The sequence below is a fragment of the Sander vitreus genome, chromosome 11 (assembly GCF_031162955.1).
Source record: "Sander vitreus isolate 19-12246 chromosome 11, sanVit1, whole genome shotgun sequence".
NCBI classification, from domain to species: domain Eukaryota; kingdom Metazoa; phylum Chordata; class Actinopteri; order Perciformes; family Percidae; genus Sander; species Sander vitreus.
Window position 1 is genome coordinate 32,049,456 of NC_135865.1, and position 23,841 is coordinate 32,073,296.

At 45.1% G+C, this 23,841-nt stretch overlaps 1 protein-coding gene across 1 annotated transcript in view; it reads right to left on the bottom strand.

Moving 5' to 3' along the window:
* The window catches only part of ttn.2 (titin, tandem duplicate 2), a 323,953-nt gene that overhangs the window by 92,810 nt on the left and 207,302 nt on the right, over positions 1-23,841 (bottom strand). Inside the window, exons 148-174 of the mRNA XM_078262434.1 lie at positions 23,287-23,838; positions 21,915-22,217; positions 21,034-21,190; positions 20,195-20,337; positions 19,461-19,579; positions 17,935-18,112; positions 17,520-17,804; positions 16,683-16,976; positions 16,266-16,565; positions 15,850-16,155; positions 15,526-15,752; positions 15,112-15,426; positions 14,128-14,242; positions 13,626-13,934; positions 13,316-13,497; positions 12,948-13,077; positions 12,225-12,376; positions 11,957-12,104; positions 10,905-11,125; positions 9,529-9,625; positions 7,898-8,194; positions 7,300-7,599; positions 6,148-6,462; positions 5,691-5,914; positions 3,931-4,081; positions 3,291-3,572; positions 1,659-1,961 (exon numbers count right to left, since the gene is read on the bottom strand). Of these exons, the coding sequence (XP_078118560.1) occupies positions 1,659-1,961; positions 3,291-3,572; positions 3,931-4,081; positions 5,691-5,914; positions 6,148-6,462; positions 7,300-7,599; positions 7,898-8,194; positions 9,529-9,625; positions 10,905-11,125; positions 11,957-12,104; positions 12,225-12,376; positions 12,948-13,077; positions 13,316-13,497; positions 13,626-13,934; positions 14,128-14,242; positions 15,112-15,426; positions 15,526-15,752; positions 15,850-16,155; positions 16,266-16,565; positions 16,683-16,976; positions 17,520-17,804; positions 17,935-18,112; positions 19,461-19,579; positions 20,195-20,337; positions 21,034-21,190; positions 21,915-22,217; positions 23,287-23,838 (6,405 nt within the window). The remainder of the gene's footprint in view (positions 1-1,658; positions 1,962-3,290; positions 3,573-3,930; positions 4,082-5,690; positions 5,915-6,147; positions 6,463-7,299; positions 7,600-7,897; positions 8,195-9,528; positions 9,626-10,904; positions 11,126-11,956; positions 12,105-12,224; positions 12,377-12,947; positions 13,078-13,315; positions 13,498-13,625; positions 13,935-14,127; positions 14,243-15,111; positions 15,427-15,525; positions 15,753-15,849; positions 16,156-16,265; positions 16,566-16,682; positions 16,977-17,519; positions 17,805-17,934; positions 18,113-19,460; positions 19,580-20,194; positions 20,338-21,033; positions 21,191-21,914; positions 22,218-23,286; positions 23,839-23,841) is intronic.

Genomic DNA, 23,841 nt, shown 5'->3' on the forward strand with positions numbered 1-23,841 from the left:
TATATAAAGAGACTTCAGATACAGTATTAGGGGACCACTAAGGCCTATATAAAAGAGACTTCAGATACAGTATTAGGGGACCACTAAGGCCTATATAAAAGAGACTTCAGATACAGTATTAGGGGACCACTAAGGTCTATATAAAAGAGACTTCAGATACAGTATTAGGGGACCACTAAGGTCTATATAAAGAGACTTCAGATACAGTATTAGGGGACCACTAAGGCCTATATAAAAGAGACTTCAGATACAGTATTAGGGGACCACTAAGGTCTATATAAAGAGACTTCAGATACAGTATTAGGGGACCACTAAGGCCTATATAAAAGAGACTTCAGATACAGTATTAGGGGACCACTAAGATCTATATAAAGAGACTTCAGATACAGTATTAGGGGACCACTAAGGTCTATATAAAAGAGACTTCAGATACAGTATTAGGGGACCACTAAGGTCTATATAAAAGAGACTTCAGATACAGTATTAGGGGACCACTAAGGCCTATATAAAGAGACTTCAGATACAGTATTAGGGGACCACTAAGGCCTATATAAAGAGACTTCAGATACAGTATTAGGGGACCACTAAGGCCTATATAAAAGCATCCAAAGAGCACCATGTCATGGGACCTTTAAGGCTTCAGAAGAAACTAATCTAACTTAATGTCTGTAAAGTTTCTCATCCCGGTCATAGTTATCCAGGGAAAGGTTCAAATAAAGAGCAATTGGACTTAAACTGGTTAAAGTTGCTTCAAGGACGTTTCGTCTTTCACCTCCGAGAGACTGTAGGGAAACCCAGATATTTCTTTTAAACATGGCTCACTTTTAACATTACGTTCATCCAGAAAAATTAGGTTTCGATTCCGATCCTCAGTTCTAAATTTAACACGTGCAAGTTTTGGTTTTCCGTAGCGGCCGGTGTACTTCCAGGCGCTTGTTGTGTTGCAGCCATGGAGCACAGTAAGCGGCGCTCTAAAGCGTGGCTTTATTTTTACAATGAAATGATCCTCTTATCTGTGAAATAAGCATGTGACCGTGATGGGAATATTTCCAGTGATGTAGCTATAATTATGTGGGCTAAAAGAAGTGGAAAATAGACATGAACCTTGACGTGAAGTTAAGATTTTTCATAAGCTTTGGGTATTGCAATTTCAGCAAACAGTAGCTTCATTCAGCTTATGTGTGTGTTATGTAAATAAATGTAAGCGATGTGATGCAAGTAGCTCTTGGCCATGCAAATTTCGTTTCCACATTTCGGTTCCACTTAATGTGTCGACTGAAATATTTTCCCTCTGTCGCTCCGAAACAGACGTAAAAAGATCCCACTTTCTCTGTAGTCTACCGTTAGCTAGCTACTGTAAATGTAAAATGCCATATTTTTCCTCTGGGCTCACCAAAACGTAAAAGCATATTACGGCTACCACATCTATAAAAGAGCCTTTCTTTGATGTCATTTTTCAGTTTTTCAAGAATTGGTTTAGGAATCGGAATCTTTTTAAAAGTACCGGTTCGGCATCAGAATCGTAAAAGTCCCAACGATACCCAACCGTAGTCTCAGAACGAAGAAACAAAGTACTCCTGGACATTTTCACAGCTCTTCACTGACTGTGTGATGGGTATTATTCTTGATGTTTCAGGTTTGTTGTGTGTCAGACTCACAGATGGGGTCCTTAATCAGAACCATTTTGTCGGTCTCGATGAACGGTCCCATGCCGATGATGTTCTCGGCTGCGATCCTGAAGAAGTAGCCCTTGCCCTCGAGGAGTCCCTGCACCACGGCGTTCCTCCGTGTCACCGTGTAGGACACTGAGGTCCAGCCCATGCGGTCCGACTCCCTCTTCTCGATGATGTAGTTGGTGATGGCCGAGCCGCCGTCGTCCTCGGGGGAGTACCAGGTCAGCTTGCACGAGTCGTTGGTCAGATTCTCGCCGGCGAAGGGAAGACCAACGGGTCCGGGGACATCTGGACGGACAGGACGGAAAGTCAGAGACCGTTAAGACAACCTCAGATTAAAGGTATAGTAAGTGATGTTAATCCAATATCTCCTCACGGTCACCTAGCTCTCTATTTTCTGTGTGCGCTGAAAAAAGGTCCGGTGTTAACTAGAGATGTTCCGATACCAGTGTTGTAATGTAACAAAGTACAAATACTTAGTTACTGTACTTAAGTAGAATTTTCACGTATCTGTACTTTACGTCGTTATTTCTATTATTGAAAACTTTCACTTCTACTCCATTACATTTCCCCTCAGCGTCTTCGTTACTCGTTACTTAAAAGAAATGTTTTCGTACGTTGGAGTGAACAAAAACTTAAAATTCTGTTTCTGTTTTTCTCTTTGTTGATGTCAGACTTTGAATTTGATGTTTTAAGAAGGTGTGGAAACCCTGAATATTATGCTTTGCTATAAGGAAGCCACAAAAATGTTAATTATCAAAGTTTTTCTTTACTTTTACTTCTAATAGTTACGTACATTTATTATCAGAAAATTACTTTTGATACCAAGGTACAGTAAATATCAGATACTTTAAGACTTTTACTCAAGTGATATACTAAAAGGAGACTTTAACCTCTACCAAATTCATTTTCTGCTAAGATACTTTTACTCAAGTATTGCTTTCAAATCCTTTATACAAGACTGTCCAATTCCGATACCAGTATCGGAAAAGCCTCCAATAAAAGAAAGTTGTATGGCGCTTATTGTTTGTGTTTGTTCATGTTTCACAAAAGGTTTAACCTGAGCCACAAGTACAACAATGATATAAATCATATCACATCCATACAGGGATAGTAGAATACGGCAGTACTTTCATTGAATTTTTGGGTCTTTTTATTCAGTTTTATAGGATTTTATAGAACAGTGACTCCGTGACTAAACTTTCACATAAACCCGTCAATTGACGTGATTCTCTCAACATCCTCTGATCTTAACTAGTCAAAATAAATCATAATTTCTGCTTTTTATCAACTCAAAAATTAGATATAATTTCATAAAAATTAGGTTTATTGACCATGAATTCCAAGAATAAGTGTAAAACTCGGTATTAGTGGTTTATATAATGGTGGTAGTGGGGAAAAAATCGTTAAAAATGTCATGGTTGACGGGAAGACAACACAATGGTTAAAACATAGTACTCGAGAAAATAGGGTCCAGGTTGAAAAGGAATACCCAAATGACTGTCTATGTATGTGAAATGTCTGGATATATGTACATATATGTGTGTTAGGGTATATCTATGTGCATAAACTGCAGGCATACTGTAACTCTCCATCTTTGGGGCCACGCTGACTCACCCAGGACCTCCACGATGATGGCCTTCTTCCGCTCTCCGCCCTCATTCTTGGCGCTCAGCGTGTAGATGCCCTGGTGTTGGCGTTTGCATTTCTTGATGACCAGCGAGTTGGAGATGCCCGTCTTCTCCACCACGGCCTCTTTGGGCACCTCAGCGTCGTCTCGGCACCAGGTGATCTCCGGGGCGGGTTTACCCGACACGTAGGCGATGATGCGGATGGTGGCGCCAGCGTGCACCACAATCTTCTCCTTCACCGAGGCATCTAGGTCCATCTCCGGAGGAACTAGGAGAGGAAGGGGAGGGTTTGGTGTTAATTAAACTACTACAGTTCACGGGGACCGACTGCTTTTTATTGAGTTTCCTCTTAGCGAAATGCACGCACGCACACACACACACACACACGCACACACACGCACGCACGGTGATGGCACAGTGGATATGACACATGCCTTTGGTGTGGGAGATCTGGGTTTAATTCCTACTACAATACATCAACCAATGTGTCCCTGAGCACTTAACCCCTAGTTGCTCCAGAGGCTCCTCTGACATATATAGCAATTGTAAGTTGCTTTGGATAAAAGCGTCAGCTAAATGACACGTAATGTAATGTGTGTCCACAGTGAACCACGAGGCGGTCTTACTTGTTCTGTCTTTGGTCTCGATCAGCTCGGACACGAATCCGGGCTCTCCCACTCCGGCGGCGTTGACCGCTTTGACTCGGAAGCGGTACAGACCGCCTTCCTTCAGACCGGCCACCACGAACTTGGTTCCTCTGATCTCGGTGTCCTTCGCCTGGAGAGAGACCAGAGGGAGGTCAGAGCCAGAGGCAACAACAACAGCAACTCTCAATCCCTAAAACAGGAACATTATAACAACTAGGGCTGCAATGGATCACCAAACTCACGGTTCCGATCACGGTTTGGTAGTCACTGATCAGAGGAATTTTTGGATCAGCACAAAAAAACACGTCTGTTTCAGAGCATCAGAGAGCAGAGCAGGTGTTTAACCCCTCCCCCCGCCCCCGCATTTTACCACGCCCCCGAACAGAAAATTGCGTTGCCTGTATCTTTTCAACTCTCCATAGAGATTTATCAGCCTACTTTAAGTATCAGCTGTTCCATGTACGGACCACGAATCAACTATGGTCTGTTACATGAAAAAAAGACAGTAGAAAAAAGTAAGGAAGGCAAGAATAGGTCAAAACAAACGACAAAACCTTCAAAAACAGCGACAAAAACTTTGAAAAAAGTGACAAACTTGGAGAAAAAAAGCCAGTAGAAGTAACTACAGCCTTGGAACTGAAAAACATTTAGCAAAAAATGTCACGTACCCCCTGCAGTCCTCCAAAGTACCCCTAGGGGGACACATACCCCCTGCAGTCCTCCAAAGTACCCCTAGGGGGACACGTACCCCCTTGCAGTCCTCTAAAGTACCCCTAGGGGGACACGTACCCCCTGCAGTCCTCCAGAGTACCCCTAGGGGGACACGTACCCCCTGCAGTCCTCTAAAGTACCCCTAGGGGGACACGTACCCCCTGCAGTCCTCTAAAGAACCCCTAGGGGGACACGTACCCCCTGCAGTCCTCTAGAGCAGGGGTTTTCCAACTTTTTGTGTGTGTGGACCACTATTTGTAATCAAGAGTTTTCGTGGACCACCTCATAATACACATAATAAAATATGTCAACATACAGTCCTACCTGAATTAATCAGCACCTCTTAATTAACAGAACTACTAGCACTAAAACTATAACTGGTCATCTCATCAGTACAACAGGCTCGTTAAAAGGTTTACTGCCACTTATTTTATTTATTCATTTACTCAAGCGCCTGAGGACATAATCAGGTTCTTTTGAACAACAGGCTTATTTCCATAGCAATGGAGTATTAAATCTATACAGTTATAAGAACACTTGGATATAGTCCACATTTCCAAACCTTTTAGTAATCAAACAATAACATGACAATTTAATTTAATTGTAAATTGTATATCAGTATACATATTCTTAATTTTTATGGGAATTTCCTGGTAAAATGAAGGTTAAAAAACTATTATTGTTTATACTTTATTTTGCTTTTCCACGGACCACCTGCAGTACCCTCACGGACCACTAGTGGTCCACGGACCACAGTTTGGGAATGACTGCGTTACACCACTAATGTAAAAAAAACTATGCAGCTCCTGAACTCAGAAATGCAGAATATGACTAAATGCTGAAGTAGTTCGGCTGACTCTGACACTCTGAGGAAAATATGAAGCTGTACAGACATTCACTGCTTTGATAGTATCAGTAGAAAGTGGCATGAAAAGACAAAACCCAAGTAAAGTACAAGTACCTCAACATTTGGCCTGAAGTACAGTACTGGAGTAGATGTACTTAGTTACATTCCAGATGTTTTTTACCTTCTCCCAGCTCTCCTCGGGCTCCTTCTCCTCTTGCTCTTCATCGCTGCTCAGCAGCAGCTTCCTCTGAGCCTTCTTCTCCTCCTCCTCCTTGTTCACCTCCTTGTACTCAGCGATGTAGCCCGTGACCTTTGACCCTCCGTCCACCACGGGGGGGATCCACTCTAGCTCCACTGTCGACTTGGTCCAATCCGTCACCTTTGGGATGGGCGGCCCGGGAGGCTCTGCACACACACACACACACACACACACACACACAGAGACACACACACACACACAGAGACAGAGACACACACACAGACACACACACACACACACACACACACACACACACACACACACACACACACACACACACAGTGTGTAATTTTCCAAAAGCAACAAATATTTCTGACTGGATGAGTTTAAAGTAAAATTCAGGGGCTAAACGACGTTGATAATGAAATGTCCTTCTTACTGATGGGGTCTCTGCAGAGCACGGGGTCCGAGGGCACACTGGGCAGCCCGTTGCCGGCGGCGTTGACCGCGCTGACCCTGAACTGGTACATGGCGCCCTCCTGCAGGCCGGTCACGTCCCAGTTGTTGCCCAGCGGCAGCGCTCGGATGGGGTCACGGTTGACGCGGATCCAGCGCTTGGCGGTGGTCTCCTTCTTCTCCACGATGTAGCCGGTGACCGAGGAGCCGCCATCGTACTTGGGTTCGTCCCAGTTGACGTTCATGAACTCCACACTGATGTCTTTCACCGTCGGCTTCTCACACTGACCCGGGACGGCTGCAAGAGGACGGGACAGGCATCAATCATCAACACATCAGATACCGTGTTATTGGGCTATAGAGGGGCTTAGTTCAACCACCGATAATGTTAATAATATTCAAACAAAGCTCATAGCAGAAACTCATAGGGGGAAAAATAAAGCATCCGAGTCTGAAAAGTGAAGCAAATGCTGACGATTCTTAAAGCTGCATTCTATCTAATGTCCAGCAGGTGGCTACTCAAAACCACAAAAAAATGACAAAAACTGAAAAAAGGGTGAAAAAATCCAAAAACGTCAATAAAAACATGAAAAAAGAGACAAAAAAATGACAAAAACCTTGAAAAAAGGGCGAACAAATGCAAAAACGTCAATAAAAACGTAAAAAAGTGACAAAACATGACAAAAATATTTAAAAAAGGGCAAAGAAATACAAAAACGTCAATAAAAACGTGAAAAAAGTGACAAAACATGACAAAAACATTTATAAAAGTAAAAAAAAAACTCATTAAAAAGCAAGAAGAAACGCAAAAACCTTGATAAATGTGACAAAAGTGTCCAAAATGTCGAAAAAATAGCAACAACAAAAACTTGAAAATCTGCAACGTTCCCTCTTTAGCGCTTCTCGCAGCGCCATGAAACCATAAAATAACACTGGCTTAGCTGCGTCAACCTCCCCAGCTCCACCCTCATACCAAGCTCTCGTACGGCTGCTTGTGTTTGGACAACATTTAACATTTTGTTAAATATAAAAAATGGTTTTGTAGATCCTCGATTGGTAGAGGAAATGGTCTTTTCTTTAGTTGAGGGGCAGCCCTGCTGTAATCCAGACATTTTAGAAAGTGAAGCGGACTCACTGAAGAGGTTTCGGGCCTTCTCCGGCTCGCTGACCAGCGCAGGCCCGACTCCAAACTTGTTCTGGGCCATGACTCGGAACTCATACTCGTGGTTCTCCGTCAGCCTGGTCACCACGTAGGCACACTCCTTGGGGTCATTGGAGACGTGGACCCAGGTCTTCCTGTTGTCCTCGCGCTTCTCTATCACATAGTTGGTGATCTTGGATCCGCCGTCGTCTCTGGGCGGGCTCCAGGCCAGACCGATCCTCTCCGCAAACACCTCGGTGAACTTGAGCGGTGCCATGGGCGGGCCGGGGGGTCCTGCAGGGGGGGTGAGGAAGGGAGGGAGAGAAGGAGAGAGGGAGGGAGAGAGAGTGAGAGGGAGAGAGGGGGAGGTAGGGAAAGATGGAGAGAGGGAGAGAGGGAGAGAGGGAGGGAGAGAGGGAGAGAGGGAGAGAGAGGGAGGGAGGGAGGGAGGGAGAGAGAGAATGAATGTTATTTTATCACAACCCTAAACTTCCTAACCTTCAGTTGTGATTGGACAGTCGTTCAGGGAAGGGGTTTATAACTAATCATTTCAGCAATAATGTGACCACATTTTGATGTCAGTGTTCCTCACCGAGCACGGCGAGCTTGACCGTCTTGGTGGCGGTGCCTAGGCTGTTGGTGGCCGTCAGGCTGAAGAGGGCACTGTCAAGCCGAGTCGCCTGCTGGATCAGCAGCGTGCACTTGTCGTGGGTCACCAGCTTGTTCATGTGCTTGTCATACTGCACAGCAGCCTTCTCCTCCGGTTTGGCCAGGCTGGCTTTGTGCCAGGTGAGCGAGGGGAACGGACAGCCGCTCACCCTCGCCACGATGCTGACGTCACAGCCCTCCTCGCCCTCCATGGCCTCACGCAGCTCGATGGTGGGAGCGCCTGCAGACACACATCACATGTTTTAATACAGCAGCCTGCACACACACACACACACAACATGTTTTATAGCCGCGGCCTGCAGAACAGAACAGAAACTCATGGGGGGGGGAATAAAGGACGACGCGTCCGGGTCTGAAAAGTGAAGCAAATGCTGATTATCCAGCTCCTATAAGCTGGATTCAGGTGGCTACTCGAAACCACAAAAAGTGACAAAAACCTTGAAAAAAGGGGCAAAAAACTACAAAAATGTCAAAACAAACATGAAAAAAGTGACAAAAAATTACAAAAACATTTTAGAAAGTATCAAAAAACTCATTAAAAACACGAAGAAACGTAAAAACCTTAAATAATGTGACAAAAACGTCCAAAATGTAGAAAAATATCAACAAAAACTTGAAAATCTGCAACTTTTCCTCTTTAGCGCTTAGCACAGCGCCATGAAACCATAAATAACACTGGCTTAGCTGTGTCAACCTCCCCGGCTCCACCCTCTCGACAAAAATCGTCATTGTCCGGTTTAAAAAAACCGAGACGGACAAACTGCCGAACTCGAAGCTTCAATACAGCAGTGAAGAGGGAATTATGTCTAAAATAAGGCCCTAAATCCTGTCAAATCTGACAATTTATTAATTCCCACGCCTTCTTACATCGGACATAAGTTTACCAGAACACAAGGATCAATCTGAGACAAAGAGTTCAGTTAAGCAAAGTTTACTGAGTCCAGCATAAGAGTTACAACACAGCTGTGGATTCACAAACAGAGTCTAAGTTTCTCTAGCAACAGACATCAAGTCAGAGCTGGTCCACCAAGACCTCGTCTGAAAATGAACCCTGATCTGAGTTTTCCTTGTGTCTTTATTCTCTCCTCACAGGCGGTGTCTCCTAGTTTCTAGACAGACACTGTCATCTTTCACAAACATACACACACACCAAGGTCGGGGTCTCTGTGTGGTGCAACTTCCTCTTCCGTTCTCATAACCTTAAAACAATGCACCTCTATGCCATAAAACCCTAAACTATTTTTATGACTAAAGCTTAACTTTCTGTGCATCAGAGTTCACCCGGAGTACTTTTAACGACTTCCTCAATGACTAACACAGCTCTTTTGCAACGAGCACATACACACATTTTGTTTATAAAATATTTCTACTATATTTCTTTAAAAGTCCATTACTTTTAAAGTCTGTGGACAACACTAACCAGCCAAGAGTCAAATGCAACATCCTGAAAGCTTACAGCCAAAATGTTCTGTCCACAGTGGGCTGAAATGATTTAACTTTAAAACTGCTAGCTGATTGAGCAGCCTGTGATTGGCCGAAGCGACTGTTACTCACATGTCTGATCCTTGATGACCAGGGGTCCGGCGGCGGCCGACGGGCGGCTGGGTCCCGCTGCGTTCACAGCTTTCACTCTGAACTCATATTCTCCTCCCTGCAGATCAACGACAAACACAGTTAACAGGCAGTCCAAAGTCGGAGGGAATCTTTAATACGCAACTAAATGTTATACACTATATGCATAAGGGGGTCCCTGCTCCATCTCTCTTTCAGCTCAGGCAGAAATCTTCAACAGGGACTCCGGGACCCCTAGGGCACTGGTTCTCAAACTTTTCCACATCAAGGACCCCCTAAACTGACACAATTTAGACCACAGACCCCCATCTGATATGACTTTGTCCCAGGGTCCCCTACCTGATAGAATTTTTTGCTTTTATCAAAACGTTACGGACTAAAGCTTTAAAGCGCTCATATTATGCTCATTTTCAGGTTCATAATTGTAATTTGAGGTTGTACCAGAATAGGTTTACATTTTCAAAAAACACCATATTTTTGTTGTACTGCACATTGCTGCAGCTCCTTTTTTCACCCTGTGTTCAGGTCTCTGTTTTAGCTACAGAGTGAGACCTCTCACTGCTGGAACATCTTTGTTGGCAGTCGCACATGCTCAGTAGCTAGGTAAGGACTACATGCTCAGTAGCTAGGTAAGGACTACACGCTCAGTAGCTAGGTAAGGACTACACGCTCAGTAGCTAGGTAAGGACTACATGCTAAGTAGCTAGGTAAGGACTACATGCTCAGTAGCTAGGTAAGGACTACACGCTCAGTAGCTAGGTAAGGACTACACGCTCAGTAGCTAGGTAAGGACTACACGCTCAGTAGCTAGGTAAGGACTACACGCTCAGTAGCTAGGTAAGGACTACACGCTCAGTAGCTAGGTAAGGACTACACGCTCAGTAGCTAGGTAAGGACTACACGCTCAGTAGCTAGGTAAGGACTACATGAGCTAGATAGCTGTTTGTTTCTACAACTTCAGTCAGTACAAGGCAGGATTAGCCGGGAGACATGTAAGTAGTTATTTTGTAGATTATGGTGAACTAGTGTGGGTTGTAGCAGTGTTTTGCCATTCAGAACGAGCTAGCATGATACGGTTAGCCACCTCGTTTCAGCTAGTGACGTAGAAAGCCCTGCAGATTTTGACCAGCTCACCCGGAGACTGAAGGCAGGACACATTCAGAAACCCGTATCTCACTCAAAACAGCATGGATGTTTGTATGCGTGTGGAAGCACCAGAGACACAAAATAACTCCCCAAATCCCAGAATTCTTTTTTCATAATATGGGCACTTTAAGGGGTCCTTGGCTTAAAACCGTTGAAGACCCGTGCGCTGTGACAATAATCTGTAGTTGCGGCCCTAAAGGACATAGACGGACCTCTTTCAGATCCTCCACCACGAAGCTGAGTTCCTCCACGTCTCTCTTGTTGCACTGCTTCCACGTCTCCTTCTCTTTGCCGCTGGTGTCCCAGCTCAGACGCTCGATGATGTAATGCTTCACTGGAGAGCCGCCGTTGTTCTTGGGAGGCTCCCAGCTCAGGGTGACGGTGTTTTTCGTCACCAAGTTCACCTTCACCTTAGTGGGGGGGTCGGGCGGGTCTGAGGAAAAGAAAGAATCAGTCAATCAACACGTATTTGTATAGTGCTTTACAGCAACCAGCAGGTATCCAAAAAATATCTTTTTACATTTAGAAAATCAGAAAAGCAGGAAGAGGGTTGGTAACTATCTAGGACTGCTTTTGTGCAGCGGATTTTTGCTCTCCAGTTTGGTGCTTGTTTGTGTGTGTGCTGTATTTGCTTGTTGAGTTGTGTCAAGCAAAAAAACGATGCAAGCGACTTGATATTGTATTCTATTCAAAGAAAGGAAAAAATGTCACAGCTCTGCTATGTATTAAAAGCCATTCTAAATAAATATGTTTTGAGTTTAGCTTTAAAAAGAGCTATGTCTGTAATAGTGTGAATGTCAGGGGGTAACTTGTTCCAAAGTCTCGGGGCAGCAAATCGACTTAGGGACTTCTAAAAGAAGTTGATTGGATGACTGTAATGACCTGTTAAAATCGGTATTTGGTGTTTTAAGCCCCCAACGTCGTCTTCCAGGCAGCGCTGCCTGGAAGGCACCAGGATTAGGCAATGGTTAGGGTTAGGATTAGGGTTAGGTGCCTTGAAGTCGACGGTCGCATCGCTGCCTTGAAGTTGACGTGGGGGCTTAAAACACCATCAAGGGTTAAAATCTCGGCGATTGTGCCAGGCCAATGGTCTTAAAAAACAAACATTAAAATCTTTAATTCTGAAACGCACCGGGAGCCAATGGAGAGTGTAGAGAACTGCGGTAACGTGTGAACGTCTAGAAGTATTTGTTAAAAAGCGAGAATAGCATCAGAACAATTCAATAAAAGGTTTTGGCAGTGTGTGCTGTGTGTCTGTACTCACAGATGGGGTCTCTGGCCCGCACGGGGTCGGTGGTGATGGTGAACGGGCCGAATCCAAGTCTGTTCTCAGCTCGGACCCTGAAGTGATAGTCCTGACCCTCCACCAGGCCCGTCACTACGTAGGCCTGGCTGGCGCAGGCTGCATTCACCTGTGAATCACCAGATCCATCAGTTAATCAAAGACTAGTCTACAGTCTATATCCACGATGTTCCACTTCTAGCTTTAGTCCGTTGCCGCCGGAAAATCTGCCAACAACATGGATGTTTACCTTTGTCCAGGCCTTGTCAATAAGACTTTTCTTCTCGATAAAGTAGCTCTTGATTCTCTCTCCTCCATCGCTGTCGGGGAGTTTCCAGATCAGTCTCATGGTGGACCGGGTGGTGTCGGTAACCTTTAGGTCCTTCGGGGCTCCGGGGACGTCTGCATCAAGGAGAAAATTACAATCAGACAAGAACAAAACAGAGACTGTAACATCCAGAGACACTCTTCTACTCCCCCAAGATTTAATCCTAACGGGAAATACTTGAAGCTTCAAAAAGAAACTAAGAGAAGCTTGATATCTGGGAAAGTATGAGGATTACTGTATGGTTAACTGCTCCTCAGATCTCTGCAGGGTAAATCCAGACAGCTAGCTAGACTATCTGTCCAATCTGAGTTTTCTGTTGCACGACTAAAACTACTTTTGAACGTCCACACGTTCCACCAAAACATGTTCCTTCCCGAGACTATTTAGCAGAGGCTCCGTGGCTCCATCCAGAGCTTAGCTCCGCCCAAGACCATTGTGATTGGTTTAAAGAAATGCCAATAAACCAGAGCACGTTTTTCTCCCATCCAGGAATGCTGTGTGGACTAGTCAGACCTTTCTCCGCAGCGCTGTGGAGGAAGTTCTGGCAATGCGAGTCTACTGGTCCCCTGACCTTAAACAAAATTCAGATTCGGACCTTTGAGTGATATGTTTGTACAGTATATACAGTACAGACAACAGACATACCGAGGACAATGACTCTGACGTTGATGTGTTTCTGTCCGGACTTGTTCTTGGCGGTAATGGTGTAGCGTCCAGAGTGCGTCCTCAGACTGACGGGGATGGTCACAACGGACGTGGTGTCTGTGGACTGAATCTGAATACACAAAAAACATTCGAAAATTAAACTAAAACCCAGAAAACATGAAAAAAACCTGACTTTTATAGAAGATAAATGTTCTATAAAACGTACAATTACAAATAAAAAAACAGCAGTATTGTAATAACATTTTAGGTTTTTTCTTCGTATTTCTTCGTTGTTTTTCAGGGTTTTCTGTAAATAAGTATATACAATACAAACACATTGTTTCATCATGAAAAAGAGCAGGTCTCACCTCTGAGTCCACAGGCAGCGTGTGCAGTTTGTTCTTCTTGTGCGACTTGGCTTTGCCAGTAAATTCCCAGGTTACCTTGGGAACAGGGCGGCCCTTAATGGTGGCGGGGATCCTGATCGGATCTCCAGCACGGATGTACAGGAGGTCGTCCATCAGCACGTCGATGGAGATGGAAGGAGCAACTGTTGAGTAAGAAACACCAGGGTAAACATCAGTGAAGGCGAAAAGATATACACGGAAAAAACAACCTTTGGATTATGATAAAAGTTATTATCTATTTTTGGCAGCGAGACTTTAAAGTTAAACATACATGCGACGTCCTCAACCAGAACCTCGCTGGTGCTGGGGCTGGGGTCGGACTCGCCGATGTCGTTGACAGCGATGATCCTGAAGCGGTAGCGTTTGAGCGCGCGGAGGCTGGGCATAGTGAACTCGGTGGTGGGGTGGAGGGAATCGGCGTCGTTCACACTTATCCACTTTGTCGCGGCCTCGTCCTGGATCTGGATGATGTAGCCCTTGATGGGGCTTCCTCCGTCCCTCTCTGGCGGCTCCCAGGAAAGAGTGACACTGTGCTTTGTCTTATCAATCACCTCAGGAGCAGCAGGCATGCTCGGAGGAGCTGGAGTGGAGAGCAGCAGTGTGTAAGAATACAGTAGTATCCAGTTTGGGGAATCAAATTCATCATTTACCAAAATGATCTGGTCAAAGGACTTTGATTAATCACATAGATTTCAGTTATTTAAGTTTATTTTGATATGTAGGACTTATTCATTATCCAACCCTTGAAAAGAAGCCTGTTGTTTTTTACTCACTGATGGGATCGACAGCAAAGGCAGAGTCGGACGGTCCGCTGAATGGTCCCATTCCTGCAGAATTGGTGGCAGCAACCCTGAACTCGTACTCTGTTCCTTCGAACAGACGAGTCACCTGGGAGACAAAGAAGGATAAGTGGATTTAACAGACACCTAGGGTAACCAGGAGTTTTCTAAAGGACTGTAACCTTTCTATCTGAAGGTCTACAAAGGACCTTCTTAAAGGTCTTTGACAAATCATTTTTAAGGTGAATAATAGAGTTTCCGAAAGGATTGCAATGGACCTTCCTAAGTGTCTGTAACAGATTATATCTGAAGGTCTGCAAAGGACCATCCTAAAGTTTTGTGATGGACCTTCCCAAAGGTTTGAAAGAGACGAGATCTTAAGGTCTACAAAGGTCTATCTTAAAGGATTTTGATGGACCATCTTCAAGGTTTGCGATAGACCTTCCCAAAGGTTTGCAGGAGACAAGAGCGGAAGGTCTACAAAGGACATCCTAAAGGATTTTGCTGAACCATTCTAAAGGTTTGCGATGGACCTTCCCAAAGTCTACAACAGACCAGAGTGTAGGATCTACAAAGGACAATCTTAAGGTTTTTGTGGACCATTTTGAAGGTTTGTCAAGGACCTTCCTAACGGTCTCAATGGGCCTATCTAAAGGTCTGTGATGGAGCAGGCTTCCTTAAGGACTCAGACATAGGATGTTCATTTCTCGTAAAAGTTATTCTCAAATCTCTGTGATAGACCTTCATAAATGTCAATGTGAGAACTATCCCAAAGGTCTACTGGTCTGTTTGGGTTTAACCTGAGATTCGATTTTGCTAGGTTTACAAAAGTTGGGTTCAAATGCAGATCCTACACTTGCCAGGTGAGCAGTTTCTTTAAGTAATGGACCCAGAGCTGTAAACACTGAGGCAATGATTGACATTCAATGTAAAAATGTAATTCTGTGCTTACACAGAAACAAAGTCCCATATGCTCACCTGGTAGTCCCAGCCTTTCATGCCCCTCTTGGTAACCGGTGTCTTATTGACTTTGGCCCAGTAGTCAGTGCCTTTCTCCCTCTTCTCCAGCCAGTAGCCGATAATCATAGAGCCGCCGTTGTCCCTGGGAGGCTCCCAGGTTAGGGTCATGGAGGTCTTGGAGTACTCTGCGATCTTTGGTTTCTCTGGTGGGCCAGGAAGGCCGAATGGGTCTATGATCATGACTTCCTCTGTTGTGCAGGGATCAGATATACCGTAACGATTCTGGGCTTTGACCCGGAACAGGTAGGACTTGTTGGTCTCCAGTTCCCAAACCTGCAGAGGGAGGTGATGTTCCCATTAGAGTCAAATAGGGCTTTAAAAGCCTATGACAACCCTGTTATTATTATTATTTTTGTTATTATCAGGACATACCCCGAGTTTCCTCTCAATGACGATGTTGTTGACCTCCTCCCACTGTGGTCCAGGTGGAGCTTCCTGTCCCTCTTCCAGCTGCGGTTCCTCTTCCACCACTTTCATCTTCTCAACAATGTAGTTGGTCAGCTCGCTGCCACCAGTGCTCAACGGTACTTCCCAATGGAGGTAGCAAGACTCCGCCCTGATGTTGGACACTGTCAAATTCCTGGGTGGAAGTGGTCGGTCTGAGAGGAGGGCAAATTAAAGTCAGTAAAGTACACCCTATATTTTACAAACTAATTAGTGCACCATGTCTTTTGTTAGTGGCATGTTTTAACTCACCCAGCACCATGACATAGGTGGTGTGCTTGGCTGTGCCCATGTTGTTGGAGGCGGTCACGGTGTAGCTACCGCGGTCCCTCCTGTTGACTGCTGGGATGGACAACGTGGTCTTTGCATTCAACCTACCGGTCACCTCAGTCTCAATCAGCAGAGCCTCTGTGGGCTCGATCACCACGTCATCCTTGGTCCACTCGATCTTAGGGATGGGGAGGCCCAGAATATCAGCGGGGAGCTCAATGGACTCACCCTTCTTCACGGTAATACAGTCACCCTTGAAGTGCTTCAGCATGTGGACTTCAGGAGACACTGAGAGGGACAAAATGGAAACAAAACAAGTCAGCACAAAATCTGGCTCGGTCCCTTGCTTGAATATAAGAGTAGGGTTAAGTTAAGTTTTAAAGAGCATTCCGCCTTACCTTCGTCGTCTTGAATAATCACAGTCAATGGGATGGATGGCTCGCTTACTCCAATCAGGTTGGCACACTTGATCCTGAACTCGTACATCCAGTCCTCTTCCAGGCCCTCAACAGTCATGGTCAAGTTGGGGCACATCTCCGTGTTGCATGGCTCAAAGGCCTGCTTGTCTTGCCTCTTTTTCTCAACAGTGTAGCCAATGATAGGGCTGCCGCCGTCGTTACGAGGCGGCTTCCAGGTCAGTGTAAGGGAGTTCTTGGTGCGTTCGGTGTAGTGGAACTTCTCAGGGTATGACGGTGGGCCTGCATAAACAGCAAATACATTAGTTTAATAAAAAAAAACTAAAAATCTACTTTTCTGCTCACAAGAGAGAATTTTAGGACAATTTCTAATCAAAATCAAGAGATGTTAGGACTCACCCTGTGGGTCAACAGCCTTGATGATGTCCATCTCTACGGGCGTGCCCAGGCCGTACTTGTTCTTGGCAATGACGCGGAAGATGTACTCCTGTCCCTCCACTATGCCCATGCACTCGCACTTGGAGGAGGTGGTTTCAACGGGCTGCCTCCATGCGTGAGAATTGGGATTTCTGCGCTCCACGAGGAAGCCAGTCAGGTCGCTGCCTCCATCATCCACTGGGTCGTCCCAGTTCAAGAAGATCATCTTGCGAGTGACAACGACAGGCTTCAGGTCCGTGACGGGTCCGGGGACATCTGAAGATAAAACAATATTATCCTTCTGTCCATTTTTATTTCATAGCATCAATTAACTGTAAGGAAATTAAGTAGCCCATGCTCACAAGAAGCACAAGATACTTTCTGTTGAGCACGAGATACTTTTCTCATGAGCACACAATCTAGTGCTAATGAGAAACCAATCTAAGGCTGGTTCAGGTACATTTTGTTGCGTTTTCAGGCAGATGAATACCTCCTCCTCTGCACCAATTTTGAGCAGTATTCAGGTTATTTTTTTTTCACAAGAACAAAATACTTTTGCGTGCTCGTGAGAAAAGTATCTCTGGCGCACCAGAAAGTATCTCGTGCTCACCAATCTGAACATATCTGAATAATATTGTACTGTGTACTGACCATATTTTAAAGTGCTGCATTTCTTTTTTTTTTAAGAAGACCACATGAATTTCCCCTTGTGGGATAATAAAGTTTACTTAGACTTTGAAAGTTTGTCCCTTTAGGGACTCTGTATTATTAACAGTTGAGTTTTATCATCAAGTCCTGCTTTCCTGGAGTTTCACTCACCTACAACATCCACTCTGATGGAAGCGTGCTTTGTGCCGCTGGGGTTGCAAGCGGCGATGTGGTATTTGCCACAGTCCTTCCTCTGCGCGTTCTTGATGGAAACGACGCTGTCGTTGCCCTCGGTGAGGATCTCCACGCGGTCTTTGTCAGGTTTGGCATCGTCCTTGGTCCAGGTGATGGTCGGGTAGGGTTTTCCTGTGACTGTCGCAGGCAAATGGAGGTTCTCTCCGGCTCTGATGATCACGCCGTTCTTGACAGACAGTTCCAGGTCAATCACCGGCTTCTCTGTGGAGGCCAACCGAGGAAAGAAGACACAAACACATAAAACAGCTATGAGATTTCCATCAACTCTGAATTAGACAACATTTAACTTAAATAAATCAGAGTTTCAGTCTCTGTTTTCTGTTCGGCTGACCTGCAGGATTCCTGACAAACACAGACTCTGTGAATCCTGGCGTTCCCTCTCCGGCAGAGTTACAGCCGATGACTCGGACTGAGTATTTGGCTCCCTCGCGGACCCCGTAGACAGTGAAGGACCGGGTCTTCCATAGACGCTCTGTGGCCCGGGACCAGTCCTTGGTACCAACCATGGCCTGAAGAACAACACAGAACAAACTAACATTAGTCTGTGCTAAAATGAAGACAGTTTAAGGTCTTAAGTTGAGAAAGTCTGATTTTACAAATACAGGGTACCCCTATGATTCTCCAAGTGAAATTTAAGACTTTTTAAGACTTTTTTAATACCACCTAACATGAAATTTAATGCCAACTTCATTATCATATGAAAGAAAATCAGTGTGGATTTAAAACCTGAGAAAAGAAGTATTTATCAAGTAAAGTAACCTAAATTTACAAAAAACAAATGTGTGTTTGTACTCTAATATCATACAATGAATTAAATATTTGTTGCATTGAGAGCTCTTATGCTATGAAACCAAAAAGTACAAAATAAAGTCAATTTAAACGGTATAACCACACGACGTTACAGCATTTATTTAATCCTACGAAAGGACAAGATAAAAAAGATTATTTTTTGAGCATTTTTAGGCCTTTATTGACAGGACAGCTGAAGACATGAAAGGGGAGAGAGAGGGGGGGAATGACATGCAGCAAAGGGCCGCAGGTCAGAGTCAAACCCTGGCCCGCTGCATCGAGGAGTAAACCTCTATATATGGGCGCTCGCTCTACCAACTAAGCTATCAGGGCGCCCAACTTAAGACTTTTTAAAGACTTTTAAGATCCCGTGGGGACCCTGGAACATGAACGTCAGATGTGACTTGTGATACTAATACTTAGGATGGGTTAAAATGCAAAAATACAATTCCCCTACATTGTATTGTGTGTATAATAATAATGTCATGGAAATGGAAATGTCATTTTTCAACTACAAGGTCAATATTGTGTTTCACTAACAACAAAACAACTAATTATCCGTGCATTTATATGGAACTAAGCTTTAGGAGCTTTCCATCTTTACTCTCCTCCCTCGACTATTTTTGACTGGCTCGATAGACGGAGACCGGAAGAACAGCTGCTACAGTGAGTTGCTCAAAACCTTTCTTTTTAGTAAACTCTGGGTACGCAAACAATGTTGTCAATGCTTTCGTTAAAGTGTAGAGCCCCTAGTGATACTTGGAGCAAAGTCTCATGTTGTGTTGAGCCTTCTTAGTGGTTAAAAAATAGCTATTTTGAGGCTAGCATCAAAGTGCCCCTAGCACTCCCATTCAAAAGGCCATTTGACCCAAAAACCAGAATACGGTACATCTTAAAAGTGGCGTTTCCATCCTAAATATGCTTTTAAACGAAAGTTTGACTCAGGTACATTCACAAAAAGAACCTAGAACCTAGAACCTAAGAGAGTTACACTTTAAGTGGCAGACCCATACGAGCTTTAAATGTGAGGAGTAAGAATAAAGTTAGGCTGTTTGTTGATGAGCTGACCTTTTCCACGTGGTATCCCAGGATGTCTCCTCCGCCGTTGTCGGCAGGCGGGTCCCACTCCACGTCGATGGAGTGGTCGGTGGTCGCCGCCACTCGAGCAACTGGAGGTCCCGGGGGTACTACAGAGACACAAACAAACACAGATAAGGGTCATGTTTATTATACTGTGGGTATAATATGTGTGTGTTTTTGTGTTTGCAACATAGAGAAGCACTTTTCATTTTGTTGACAATAAAGTCACTTCTGATTCTGATTCTCATAAGCAGTTCTTTGGACAAGTATGTCTAAATATGTAATTAGTCAGACGAAAGGAAGACGCATGGAGATTAGAGGATGTAAAGTTTTATCTCAATACCATAATATATCTATTATGTCTATCTATGTGTGTGTTGTGTGTGTGTGTGTGTGTGTGTGTGTGTGTGTGTGTGTGTGTGTGTGTGTGTGTGTGTGTGTGTGTGTGTGTGTGTGTGTGTGTGTGTGTGTGTGTGTGTGAGTCTCTGTCTGTCTGTGTGTGTGTGTGTGTGTGTGTGTGTGTGTGTGTGTGTGTGTGTGTGTGTGTCTGTGTGTGTGTGTGTGTGTGTGTGTGTGTGTGTGTGTGTGTGTGTGTGTGTGTGTGTGTGTGTGTGTGTGTGTGTGTGTGTGAGTCTCTGTCTGTGTGTGTGTGTGTGTGTGTGTGTGATGGAAACGTTGATCAGAGTTGTACTGAACACATAGTTTAGTTTACAGTTACGTACAGATGGGAGCCTGGGCTGTTTTGGGTTCCGAGGGGCCGCTGAACTTTCCGGGGCCGGCCTGGTTTTCAGCTGCCACCCTGAAGATGTACGTCAGCCCCTCGAGGAGACCCTCCACGTTCAGCTCGGTGTCAGGAACCATGTCCCTAAAGGCCAGGACAGAAGGAAACATTTGGCAAAAAATCAGTCAACACCAGCACTGGAATGTAACTACATACATTTACTCCAGTACTGTACTTCAGTCCAAATGTTGAGGTACTTGTACTTTACTTGAGTCTTTTCTTTTCATGCCACTTTCTACTTCTACTCCGCTACATTTCAGAGAGAAATATTGTACTTTTTACTCCGCTACATTCATCTGTTCCAGCTTTAGTTACTAGTTACTTTAGTTACTAGTTACATGTAGTTTATAAATCTGATGTTTTATTCTAAAGTAAACTAACCAACAATATAACGGCTACAAGTCAGCTGAGATGATCAGACCATTAAACACACAGCTGGTTGGATCCTTTACACTTTCTACAATGTTTTTGTGTGTGTGTGTGTGTGTGTGTGTGTGTGTGTGTGTGTGTGTGTGTGTGTGTGTGTGTGTGTGTGTGTGTGTGTGTGTGTGTGTGTGTGTGTGTGTGTGTGTGTGTGTGTGTGTGTCTAAAGTGTTTAATACTTTAACTACATTTTCCTGATGATACTCACAGACTTTTACTGAAGTAACATTTTCACTGCAGTACTTCTACTTGTAACTGAGTATTTCTACAGTGCGGTATTAGTCCTTTTACTGCAGTAGAGGATCTGAATACTTTATTGTGAGACTTGGTACAGGTTTAGTCGTTGTGTTTCCTCACCTGTTGACGCGTGCCCAGTGGGAGCTGTTGATCTCGCGGCGCTCCACCCAGTACCCCAGGATGGGGCTGCCGTTGTCGTTTGGCGGCGTCCAGGTGACCAGCATGCTGTGGGCCGTGATGTCGTCGATCTCCGGCTTCTCGGGAGGCTCGGGAGGATCTGAGGAAGGCCGAAGGGGAGCGGGAGAGCAGAGGAGAACTGAGTGAGACTCAAACATAAATCAAGCCCAATTGTATGTCACGTTTGAAGAACTACAGGCAAAAAACAAACACTTTCATTCATAGATTTTGGGCTATTTATCTTCCATTTGTTGCAAAGAAACTCCTGCACACTGTCTTGCAACACTTGCAAAAAATTATACATTTAAAGCAACACTATGTAACTTTTCCTGCTTCGGTCCCCCTACAGGTTGGAAGCGGAAATGTTCCCACAGCCCAATGGTCCCACAGCCCAATGGTCCCACAGCCCAATGTTCCCACAGCCCAATGGTCCCATAGCCCAATGGTCCCACAGCCCTATGGTCCCACAGCCCTATGGTCCCACAGCCCTATGGTCCCACAGCCCTATGTTCCCACAGCTCTATGTTCCCACAGCCCAACGTTCCCACAGCCCAATGTTCCCACAGCTCTATGTTCCCACAGCCCAACGTTCCCACAGCCCAATGTTCCCACAGCCCAATGTTCCCACAGCCCTATGTTCCCACAGCCCAATGTTCCCACAGCCCAATGTTCCCACAGCCCTATGTTCCCACAGTCACAAATCTTAGAAATGTGGGAACATAGGGCCTAATTTTCAGTGAAAAAGAAATTTCTTAGAAATGTGGGAACATGAAGGTCAGATACCGTCAGAATCTAATGCCTAGTAATAGTAAATACCAGCGTACCGAAAGGATTCTTGGCGATGAGCGGTTTGGAGAAGCAGTATGGCCCGGCGCCAAACTTGTTCTCGGCCACCACCCTGAAGATGTACTCCTTCTTCTCGATGAGTTTGGGCACCAGGTAGCGGCAGCCTCTCAGTGTGGACGTGACGCAGCTCCAGCCGATCTCCAGCTTGGAGTTGTCCTTCTTCTCCAGCGTGTAATTGAGGATCTCGCTGCCGCCGTCGTCCAGCGGGGGGGACCAGCGGCAAATCACAGAGTTCTTCCTCACCTCCTCGAAGGTGAAGTTCACGGGAGGCCCGGGAGTATCTGCAGACAGACGGAAAAACATTGTGAACACACAACCTCAACCGGCGCAATAAAGACATCGCAAAAAGGCTGCGAAAGATAAAGAAAATATCAGCAGAAAACTGGACTTTATAATCTGTCGTTCTTTTTTTAGTTCTGCCTTTTATATTAAAGTCAGTGTTCAATCTGTTCAATAAAAGACAGTTAATGATTTCCTTTCCTCAGTTTTAACGTCAACAAGCAGTTTGTTGTGTGTGTGTGTGTGTGTGTGTGTGTGTGTGTGTGTGTGTGTGTGTATATATATGTGTGTGTGTGTGTGTGTGTGTGTGTGTGTGTGTCGGTTGTGTGTATAGGTGTGTGTGTGTGTGTGTATATGTGTGTGTCTGTGTGTGTGTCTGTGTGTATGTGTGTATATGTGTGTCTCTGTGTGTATGTGTGTGTCACTGTGTGTGTCGGGTGTGTGTATAGGTGTGTGTGTGTGTGTGTATATGTGTGTCTGTGTGTGTGTCTGTGTGTGTGTGTGTGTGTGTGTGTGTGTCGCTGTGTGTGTGTGTGTGTGTGTGTGTGTGTGTGTGTGTGTGTGTGTGTGTGTGTGTGTGTGTGTGTCGCTATCTGTCTGTGTGTGTATATGTGTGTCTGTGTGTGTGTGTGTGTGTGTGTGTGTGTGTGTGTCGCTGTCTGTGTGTGTGTGTGTGTGTGTGTGTGTGTGTGTCTGTGTGTGTGTGTGTGTGTGTGTGTGTGTGTCTGCAGAACTGAGAACACATTAATATCTGTGTAATTTATCACAAGTTGTATCGATATCACGATATTCAACAACGTTATGGCATATTTTCCTCATATCGTGCAGCCCTATCCTGTACAAAGTACATTCACTCAAGTACTGTACTCAAGGTACTTCACTGAGTTTTTCTACTCGGCTACATTCATCTGACCCCTTTAGTTTCTTTACAAACGAAGGTTTTTACACAGAACTTATGAAGAGTTTATACAAATCAAAATGTGTATTTACACAATTCAATTCAATTCATTTCTTCTATAAAAAGGTAAAGTAATGGAAGAAGTCCGTCCCAGTCTACCAGCTGATTCTCACCGAGCACGTTGACCTCGCAGGTTGCCGAGGCGATGCCGTGGTCGTTCTCCACCTTCACCATGTAGACGCCGTGGTCGGCGCGGTACGAGTCCCTGATGATGATGGACGACATGCCGCGGTGACGGTTGTCCACGCTCAGACGCTCGTTTATCGTCGGGTAGTCGGTCTCTTCTTCCTCCGGCTCGGCTGCTACCTCCGCTTTCTTCTCCTCTCCTTCCTTTTTCTCTTCTCCTTCCTTCACCTCTCCCTCCTTCTTCTCGGCCTCTCCCTCCTTCTTCTCGGCCTCTCCCTCCTTCTTCTCGGCCTCTCCCTCCTTCACCTCTCCCTCCTTCTTCTCCTCTTTCTTCACCTCCTCCTTCTTCTCCACCTTCTTTTTCAGGGGTTTCTCGGGCCGCTTGCGGAGCGGCTCGGGCCGGATCTTCTGGTTGTTCCAGTACCAGGTGATCTCAGGGTACGGCGAGCCCGAGATGTTGGCGTCCAGGCGGATCTCGCAGCCGCGCTTCACGCTGAGGCCGGACTGCAGGCTGCCGCTCAGGAACACCTTGGGAGGATCTG